Here is a 10,369-nt window from a genome sequence, read left to right as displayed (position 1 = left end):
GCAAAGCTCAGGTCTTTTTCCCTAATCAAAATTCTCTACTTAGAGGGATCTTTGCCCAAATTATGAGTGCTTGATTTAACCCACACTGACGGGGGTCTTTAGTCCAAATGAAGAGAGTGTGAGGTTTAGCAGCCTGCTACTGCAGTGATTATAAAGACATTATTGAATATTTGCTGTTAATCAGAAGTGGAACGTGACTGAGAGAAAATACACGGGTCATGTTTTAATGGCAATTTGGGTTAATGAAAATATAAAAAATACAGTGTCAGAGGATTACAAGGTGCTGCAGCGGTAACCGTTTGGGCAGGTTCACAAACAATCCTACTGAACAGCTCAACCACAAGCAGTGCCTGTTATTTCTTTAAAGGAGAAAAAACCCCCCAAACAAACCCTGTAGAAATAAGATTCTGACTTTTCAGGTGAGACCTGAAAAGGAGTTTCAAGCACTGCCGTTCAAACACCAAAGTAGCTGTGGGCTCACGCTTCAAGGCCGTGATCCAGCAGAAAACAGGAGAGCACCGCTCCCCCCCACCCCGCCCCGCCGAAGCCAGGGCACCCTTTCCTGCCCGCCGGCGGGCCCCATGAGACGCAGACCCACGGGTGTGGGTGTGCACCTATGGGGCACAGGCTGGAGACACCTGGGGGCTGGATCCCGCTGTACAAAAGGCGGATGACCTCGCCGGGTACCGGACTGCCGTACGCCAGGCTGCGCTGCCGGTGGCAGCGGATACGCCAGGACCCCAGGGTGCCGTGGGAACCCCAATGTGCTGTGTGTGGGGCTGGGGCCGCCATGGGCCCCCGAGAGAGAGAACTGGGACACTCCTCCCCGTCCCGGCGCCGGCGGCACGGACCGGCTCGGGTGGCGGCAGCCGCCGCCGCACAAAGCCCCCGGCCCGGCGGGGAGGGCGGCCTGCACCCGGGCCCCGCCTTCGGCCCCTCCCCGGCGGCCGGGCCCGTGCGGAGGAGCCGGAGCCAGAGCCGGAGCCGGAGGCGCGCAGCCCGCGCGGGGCGATGTGACCCGGGCGGCCGTGGCACGGCGTGGCACGGCACGGCACGGCACGGCACGGCGGGGGCGGCGAGCGGGCGGGTGGGAGGGAGGGAGGGGGTGGGTGGGGTGGGGGGAGAGAGACTCCGAGCCGGGGAAAGATGTGGCTGAAGCCCGAGGAGGTGCTGCTGAAAAACGCCCTCAAGCTGTGGGTCACGCAGAAGAGCAGCGGCTACTTCATCCTGCAGCGGCGTCGGGGCCACGGAGACGGCGGCGGCCGCTTCACGGGTACCTGGTGGCGCGGGGAGGGGGGGGGGGCTCGGCGGGGCGCTGGGCTGGGCCGGGCCGGGCCGGGCGGAGGGTCACCCCTGCCTCTGCTGTGCCCCGCGGGAGCTCGGCCGCACGGGGGGACCCGCCGGCGGGGCGGGCTGCGGGGGGCGGGAGCGGCCTCTTTGTTCGGCCCGCGGCGGGGCCCCTCGCCGGGCCGGCTCGGCTCGGCACGGCACGGCACGGCACGGCTGGGCTCTGCTCGGGGGGTAGCGCGCAGCGGAGCGGGCGGGGGCGCGGGGCGGGCGAGGGGCGCCGCCGCCCCGGGGCATCGCGGCTCCCCCGCCGCGGGCGGTGCGGAGGCTGCCGGGGATCGGGCTGGGGAGGGGGGGGCGGTCCCGGCTCCCCCCGAGTTGCCTCGGGAGCAGCGTGGTGCTTCTGTAAGCCTTGAGCACCGCTACAGCCACTTCTGGTGTCCCCCTCCCTCCCCGCCCGGTGGCTTGCTTAAACGTGACTGAGGGCGAGCTCGGAGCCCGCGGCCGGTGGGGCTGGGGTGATCCGCCGAGGGGGCGGGGGCGGCCCCGCTCCGCGCAGGGCGGGCTGCCCCTCGTGAGAACCCCAGCGGGGAGCGGGCGGAGGGCTCGGAGCTCGGCGGGGGGTATGGGGGGGTGCCGGCGGGCCGCTGGGGGCCCCCAGCTGGGCCGTGTCCCGTCCGTGCCCCCGCCCCGGCCGCGACCTGCGCGGAGGCTCGCCTTCCCGCCCCCCCCATAAATGGGACCTATAGTAAGTCTATTATATATATACTATACTAAGTATAAGTATAAACGCGTGTAGGGCTTCTGGCTTTCGGCCGAGCCATGCATTACGGGGAGGGGGTTGTTAATTCAGTGTTGTGGAAAAAGTAGATTCTGACTTATTTTGGCATTCATTATACTACGGCTTGTGTGGCTGTCGATAAGGCACGTCATACCCGTGTGGCGCTCGGTACGTGTAGTGAAGGATATATATGAAGAAGAAGGGTCATGCTCTACCCTCGCAACAGTATAGATCTGTGAATAACTCCAGTGAGATCATCGTACTCCTCTTATGTTGTAGAGTAACCGAGTAAGGAATTTGGGCCAAACTTTTTGGTTCAAAGACATCAGCAACTGAATTCAAACAAATAATACTTTGGAGAAATAATACAGTTTAACAGTGTAATTCTTGAAAAGCAGATGAGGCTGTTTTGTACCTTTTAAAAATTAGAATTTTAAATGGTGGCTTATCTATTTGAAAGGAAGGTCAGGTATTTTCAAAGTCAACATTTTCTACACAGTTTAAGAAGCTACATTACCACTTTTGATATATATTTTATTAAAACCTTTTGCTCCCAAACCACAGACCCTTTCCACTCGATAATACTACTTTCTCCACTTTTTTTTTTTTTTTTATCAGAGCTTGTCCTAGCTGTGGAGTCATAAAGAGTACAAAACTTAAGTGTGGCTTGGTAGATCCCATGTTACCAATGTGTTGCTAATGAAATGCTAGCCCTGGTAAGGTTAATGGAAGTTTTGCCAGTGAGTTAAACAAACGTTTGCCCTCGTATTTTCCCCTGCCCCCTGTGTAGAAGCCATAGGCCACTCTTCTGTGATTGTAAGGACGATGTGGGTTAATTTTCAGAGTTAAAAATAACCGTTTACAGCTGCTTGATTTAGATCCAGGACAATCATGAGGTTCAGATCCACAAATGTTAACTCCTCGCGTCTGAGCTTTCCATGGCAGAAATTTGCAAGCTTAAACCAAACAAACTGCTTTTCTCTCTGGTTAAGTTTCAGGTGAATCATTTGCTGAATCTACAGTGCACGGGCTTGCATAAATCTCTTTTGGCTGGCAGAAGCGGCTTTCCTTTGTCTCAGACAACGTTTTCCAAGGGAACTGTAGATTCTGACAGTCTCTTAAAACATTTGGAAATGTTTGGATTTAAAAGGGCTTAGAAATTAGAGACCTATAAGCAAAAAGCAAGCGTGGAGGAGTGTCAAGCATAGCTGGAGTCAGATGGATAGCTTAATTTTTTTATTCACTGTTTTTATTTGGGACGAGCGAAATGGAGACCTGTACTGAGAAAGAGTGGGGCTTTGCTGGTAACCGTTTGCTTTGCGTGCAAAAAGAATCTCCTGATCCTTGCTTTACGTGACTGTAGAGACCCTTTGTTACTACCTAGATATAAAGGGTGATTAAGCACTACCACCTTTCAGAGTATGGTCTACCAAGCTCTAAGAGCTGTAATTTAAAAGATTTTGTTTTACTGGGGAAGCAAAGCTGAAGCGAGAACAACGTCCCTATCTCTTTTCTTTTTCATTTAGTCATCTGAGCCCTGGCCAATTGCAGTTAAGTTGGATGGAAAGGTAGACGTTTCAAGGATGTGAAGATCCTGTACGTGAAAGCAGGCGCCATGGTAAAAGAGGATTTTGTGGCTCCTCTGGTGAGGAGGAGGTGGCTGTGCTAGACCCATGTGAGATCAGCAGAACAAAACCTCCAGGAGACTAGATTTCCTAACTAAAGAGTGCGGATGGGGCAGCGGACCACCCGTGATGCGTGTTACTGTAACGTGGTATTTGCACTGAACCTCTGGGGGGGCATCTGTTTTATGGCCCTATTCTCATATTTGCATGTCTTTTTTTTCTTGTAGGACACTTCTCTCTCCTTACCAGGGCACTTCATCCATTACGTAAGAGTAAGTTAGCACAGCTGGAGGGTATAGTTTATGTAGATTTAATTCCTGAAGGATGGACTAGGGAAGATCTCTCACACAAAAGCGCTTTTCTTCCGTATCTACATTTCTTTCTTTGAGCACTGTGTTTCAGTCTGACTCTGAGCAGATGTTTGTAAGAGCGAGACCATATTTACTACTGTTGTTTAATTTGCGTCCCAGGGCAGTTACTGAATACACACTGGGCTTGCAAGCAGCGGGTACAAAAAATGATGGAGGCTGTGTTTAACTCTTTGTTGCCTGACCAGTGTCATTCTGGTTTCTGTCTTCTTGAGGGATATGCTTTTCAAGTAAATGCTTAACTTGCCGCCTGTCCTCGAGCTCTACTTGAGAGCTCTGTTAAATCAGAGACTTAAGAAGGAAATTGGTAATGTTTTAGAAATAATTTACAGAAATGGAATGATAATTTTTTAACTAGTAACAAATTTTTAAACTAATTTGAAGTTATAGCTTGTTTTTTTAAAATTATTTAGCTCCGCAATGTCTCTTGGTTCTGGGTTGTTCCCCCCCCAATTGGAGACCTCTTTAGCTATCCCTACGAAAAGACTTGTGATGTAGCCATGATTAACAGGTCAAAGTTGGCTGGATTTGGTACTTGCTGATGTCTTTGATTCTGAGGTTACATATTAATGATAAGCTTCAGATGCCATCATCAGCCATTCAAATCAGTCAAAAATACTGTCAAATCCCCTATGGTAGAATAGTGCAAGATGGTTTAGCCTGTAAGTGAATCACTAGTTTCATTTTTATTAGGGGACGTTGAAAGCTTCATTCACCTTCCTGTCTGATTAGATTAGTTTGGTGCGTTTTGACAGCAAAACTGCTTGTTCTGGGAGGTGTTGGGAATGATTTCATCGTGAGCACTGGACTGAGAGCAGGTTTTTCACTCTTCCCAAGCAGCTAGCTTTGTGGTTGCTGTTTACACAGTACTTCACATTGCACACTCTTAGTATATAAAAACCCACTTAGGATTCTTTTAAATACTTGTGAGTTTTCCCTTTTATAAACAAGGCTAAATAAAACTTTAAAATGAACTCTTGTTTCAAGCAGCTTTTTGTCTTTACTTTTTGAGATACAGTGCTGCTTTAACTTCTTGCTTGAAGGGGATCAATAAAAGAAGATGTTTTGTTCCTATTTTACCTGTGTTTTTAATTTAGTTATGGCATTTCCCCCTATTATTCTTCCAGCCTCCATTTTCAGCTCAGGGCCGTTTCCAAGCTGGATGTGGTCTTACATCGTTGCAACTTGCAGAGGATGAGGGTGGTGAGGCGCTGGAACAGGTTGCCCGGAGAAGCTGTGGGTGCCCCATCCCTGGAAGTGTTCAAGGCCAGGTTGGATGGGGCTTTGAGCAACCTGCTCTGGTGGAAGGTGTCCCTGCCCATTGCAGGGAGGTTGGAACTAGATCATCTTTAAGATCTCTTCCAACCCACAACACTCTACGATTTTGAAAATAAATTAACTTCTTCAGCTCATATAAATCTTTATGGTTCACAACTTTAAGTTAACACACTGGCAAAAAGAAGCGTCTTCTGTATATGCATCTGAACCTTATTATTCCTTTAATAAATATAAATGTGGTAGGCATGATAAGTACACTTCCTTGAGCTATATGCCAGCAATTGAAATAAACTCCCATCTTAGGATTTTATTTTTTCTTTTAAATAAAATTCTTGCAGGGCAACAGCTTTCAAACCGATCTGTGGAGCACCTCTTGGTTGTGAATGGAGATCTGACTAGTTACATGATAAGAGTTCTCTTCCTTATTTTCCCCTTGCCTGGCTTTTAATTTTTTAACGCATACAGAAAAGTGGCTATTGTTAAGTTCTATGTCCTTTTTCTGGAAATTAAAAAAGCAAAAGATCTTTTTAGCTGCTCTTTCACACTTTCCAGTTCAAACAGTACTGTAATCATTATAAATACATCAGCTTCTAGTAGCCTGGTGCATCTCCCAAGGTCTGGGTAAATAATTTCATAATCGAGTTTATTTCAGAGAAAGTCAGCGAGGGGACCACAGAGGTTGAGGGTTCCCACGACTCACATGGGGAACCCATCTAAATTGCTCCTGTTCATTAAACTGTAGCAGGAAAGAGTCAAAAATATGGTGAAGACTTGGATTTTTAGTAGAGAATACAGATGGGTATCCCTGTAAACCTCTTTACCTTTTGGAGGGGTGAAAGGCAAAATGAGTAGCATATTAAAAGATCTGTCCCAATACAGTCTTCAAAACAGCTTGCCTTTTTGTCTTAAAATATGTCCAAGATACCAAAACAAGTTACTAATAGATAAAGGCTCACTCTGAGCTCTAATAAAAAAAAAAAAGTTATTTTAAATGCAGCAGATTGAGACGAGGAGGACGCCACAATAATGATGTTAATAAAGGATATTGGTAGTACTCACTGTCTATATTCATGGTTTTGTTTTCTTAAGGAAGAGCTCTCTCTGAAGCCTTGCACAAGGAGAGGGGGAAATCCAAATACTTTACTGAAAGCTTGGACTCTCGTCAAAATGTTATCTAGCCTTGCCCACAACTGGAATTCAGAATGGCAGGATTTTTTCCCCTTTTATTTTTTTTCCCTCATTATTTTACTGTAACATTTTTTAAGAAGAATGCATGCTTATAAGCGCTCTCTCTTCCCGACCCCTGAACCTCCGGAGCTGTGCGTGCTGCTCGGGCTCCCTCTGCTCGCCTTTCTGGGGTGGGTTTCTGGCTCCTGAGCGGTGCTCAGGTGGGTAAGGTGAAATGCAGGTGCTTTTTTTGGAGTGCTAAGGTTGTGTTAAACACTGATATTAAAGGCAAGGATGTACCTGTGCATGGAGATGGGGGTCTGAGTGGTGTCTGCTTAGACACTGACCACTAGCCTGCGCAAAACTAATCCAGTGAACAGCTGCGATGGCTTTTTATTTTCATGTTATGGAGGCCGAATGGCACAGAAGGCGGCAGGAAAATCACAGAATGGTTTGGCTTGGAAGGGACCTTCCAAGATTCTCTAGTCCAAGCCCTATGCCATGGGCAGAGATATCCTTCACTAGACCAGGTTGCTCGAAGCCCCTGTCCAACCTGGCCTTGAACGCTTCCGATGATGGGCCATCCACATCTGGGCAACCTGTTCCCATGTCTTGCCACTCTCATCGTAAAAAACATCTTCCTTATAATTAATTGAGTATGTCTGTGGTGGCAGAGTTTGCATAGCACTAGATAGGTCTCTTCAGCATTATTTACAGCACCCACCAAAAATGAGAGACTTTTCTATTCCCCAGGTAGTGTCCAGGTAGTTTACGGGACTGCAGCAGCTTGTGTCCCACCTTCCTGTCCGTTTTCAGGTGGAAAACAGGTTCGGGTATTTTCACTTGTAACGTGAGAATCGAAGCATTTGGCCCTGCGGCCTTCGGGGCTATAAAAATAGGCTCGGCCTGAGCGGTGCTGGCGGCAGAGGACCGAGATAAGCAGCTGCAAGAGCCCTGCCGCGGCAGCGTGTCCGCGGGGGGAAACGGCCAGCGGGGAAGTGGGGGCGAGGGGAAACGACCAGTGCCCCAGGGCCGCTGTGCTGCTTCTGCCGTGCCAGGAGAGCGGGTGCACGGTTCAGCTCGCTTCTCTTTCCCCCGGGTCATCTTTCCCTCCCCGCGCCGTGGTCTGACGCCGGAGCAAGATCTCGGCATCGCACCCAGGGATCTGGGAGTCACGTACAGGAGTCACAGGGACCACAGGACGCCGACCTCCGCAGCGAAATGCCCAAAGTCCCCTCGTTTCTCGTGTCCAGCCTCCCTTGGAGCACTGGGACTGAGGAATAACGATTAAACAATTTGTTTCGATTCGTTTCTACATGCCAGATTGAAGGGGGGAAAAAAAAAAAAAGAGCAAAGCCCAACAAAATCCAATTTACCTAGTGGCAGTGTTTGGACTGGCAAAGCCCATGTTGGAAGCAAGGGTTTGAATGCCGATATTTCCCTGGCTGAATAAATGCTTGGAGCATTAGGTCTTTATGCTGAAATCCGATGTTGTCTGTGCTGATCTTTGAATGGGGCGAGCCCTTATCGTTTCAAAGGAAACTCAGCCTTCCTACAGCCCTTGCAGGAGTCCTCCATCCTTTTTCTTATGTACTTGCCCAAATAAGTTCTGCAACTTTTTTTTTGGTGGGGGAAGCCTAGTAAGAAATACTCTCTCATGGCTGCTGTATTGTATCAAGACAATATATAATATGTTTTGCAGAGTTCAGCAAAGGCAGTGGCTGGTGTAAAGCCAAGGTGTTGAGCCGCTGTCGTTAGTGGCCTTGCATAACGGATGGTGCTCTTATCCAGCAAAAACATGGATTTGTGGGACGCCTGAGTGAAAGTAACAACCTGTTAAACATCTGAGTTCTGAATTTTTAGAGAAATCAGATCAAGAGGGTATGAGAGACCTAGAGTTGTCCCCAAACATTCATGCTGGGGGCCACCACTGGCCAGCAGTAGCTTCATGCTCAAGTTCCTACCTCGGTGCATCTTGAAAGCCTCCGCCCTAGCCTATAATGCCTGGTGCCTGTGGGATGAGCAGCGCTCTCTGGCTGGGCTGTAAGAAGTGAGGATGAAGACAGCGGTGGTCCTCAGTGCATCCCAGCTCTGGGTCTCGCCTTGGGCCAGCGCTGGTGTTGTGGTCAACAGTTAGGGCTCCTACGTGGTGGTGTGGTTGTGGCCAGGTGGGAGCCAGCTTCAGAACCGCCCCCATCCCTCTCTCAGCAAGGGCATTGCTCCTAGGGAGAACTTCTGAGATGCCTCGCGGAGCCAGGCGAGCAACCCCTGCTATTTGGTGCCGTCCCAGGAGTGCCCTTTTGGCAGGCTGGGATGACCCCGGTTGATGTGAAGACCACCTGCAGCTGGAGCACAGGGACGGTGGTGGGCTGGGGAACGAGGACATCCACATGTCCCTCCCTGTGTTCAGCTGCCTGGTGGTGGGCTGATTGTTTAGCCAGATTGGTTGCCGTAGCTAGTGCGGCTAATTGCTACCGCCATGGCTATTGTGAGACTCAAATTGTTCGCAAATCATTGCGAGATGGAGGAAACCACGTGAAGAAGTGTAATTAGGATTCAGGGTTTGGAGTGCTTTCTGCCTCAAAGAACCAAGATTAATTCTACTTTATTGAAGCTGTTAGTTCAATTTCACTGTCCTAAAAAATACCCAACTTTTTTTTTTTTAAAATGATTATCTGAATTGTTTGATTTGGCTCTTCTCACCCCGTTTGCACGCCTGAACAGCTTGGAGTGCCTCTTGCCGCTAGTAGCTCTCCTCGTGACACTGCGTCCGCTGGGAAGCAACCTGTACTGTTCGCTCCTTCCACTTACCTTTTTCCTTTTGGGTAGAGGGTTGGTTTTGTCACACTGCTGCTTTTGCTTCCTGGGCTCTTTGTTCTTTCAGCCCCCAGCTTTCTGATGGAGGAGCAGAAGCAGCGACAAGCAGCAGTGAGGAACTCCGAGGCATGCTTTTTGTGCTTGGTGGCTTTGTGCTGGAGCGGGAGCCTGGCAGCATGCTGGGCTGTGGCTGTAATCATAAATCCCTCAGTTTGGTGGCTTTGTCTTACAAAAATGACCTAGGCTCCTTGGGGTGGGGGGGGAAAGAAGGGTATGAGTATTTAAAACGGGGCTTTGGCATGATACAGGTGAGCGTAGCCACCAAGTGCTCTTCTGCACGGCCCTGCAGAGCAGCCACCGAGCAGTCACTGCAGTCCCTAGAGACCGTGGCGTGGTGCCACCACTTTTCGGACCTTCAGAAGTGCCAGGTGCCTGCGGCCGAGAGCAGCCTCGGCTTTGGAGGAGCTGAGCAGCTCGGCAAATTGGTTTGGGTCCAGGTACTGTGGTGGTGGTCCTCTGCCTACTTGCTCCGAAGGGCTTGATGTGGCAGAATATATTCTTAAGGCAGACCTTGTGACACATCTGTCCAGCTGTGCTGGTCTCAGGTGCAGTGGAAGCCTCAAGTCTTTTTTTTTTTTTTTTTTTCCCCCTGAGTAGACCAAGGAGAAGTGGAAAGGCAGTTTTCTCTCCGCCCCAAATTTCTGCAGTGGTTGGTTTGCTTGTACAGTGGCTAAAGATGCTCCCCAGGATGCTGGAGATGCAGGTTGAACTCTGTCTTCTGTGTGACCCCTTTGGTTTTGGGAGAGCAGGTGTAAGCGCTTGGCTTGGGAGGTTCATGGCCGTGGCCCGTGGGTGGGATGAGGTGCCTCCTTGTGCCTCGCATCTGGCCCGACGCTCCCCAGCTTTTAAAAGTGCCGTCCAAATTTCTTGCCAACTATTGCAAATATCACATGTTGTCGCTTCTTTGAAATTCATTGACCTTCACTTCCCACTTGGTAATGAATTTATGAGTGTGTTAAACCAAAGATCCTGGCTGTGGGGACCAG

The 10,369-nt window shown here is 49.8% G+C and overlaps 1 protein-coding gene across 1 annotated transcript in view; it reads left to right on the top strand.

The window, feature by feature from the left end:
- Window positions 1–916: 916 nt before the first annotated feature.
- TBC1D8 (TBC1 domain family member 8) overlaps window positions 917–10,369 on the top strand; it is a gene marked incomplete at its 3' end in the record, with an annotated part of 52,241 nt that continues 42,788 nt past the window's right edge. The window contains exon 1 of the mRNA XM_082010830.1: window positions 917–1,273. Coding sequence (XP_081866956.1) covers window positions 1,147–1,273 — 127 coding nt within the window. The 5' untranslated portion in view covers window positions 917–1,146. The remainder of the gene's footprint in view (window positions 1,274–10,369) is intronic.

Source organism: Phaethon aethereus (assembly GCF_964289735.1).
Source record: "Phaethon aethereus genome assembly, chromosome: 1".
Lineage (NCBI taxonomy): Eukaryota > Metazoa > Chordata > Aves > Phaethontiformes > Phaethontidae > Phaethon > Phaethon aethereus.
Note: the sequence above shows the minus strand (reverse complement) of the source record. Positions and strands in the feature narration are given on the sequence as shown.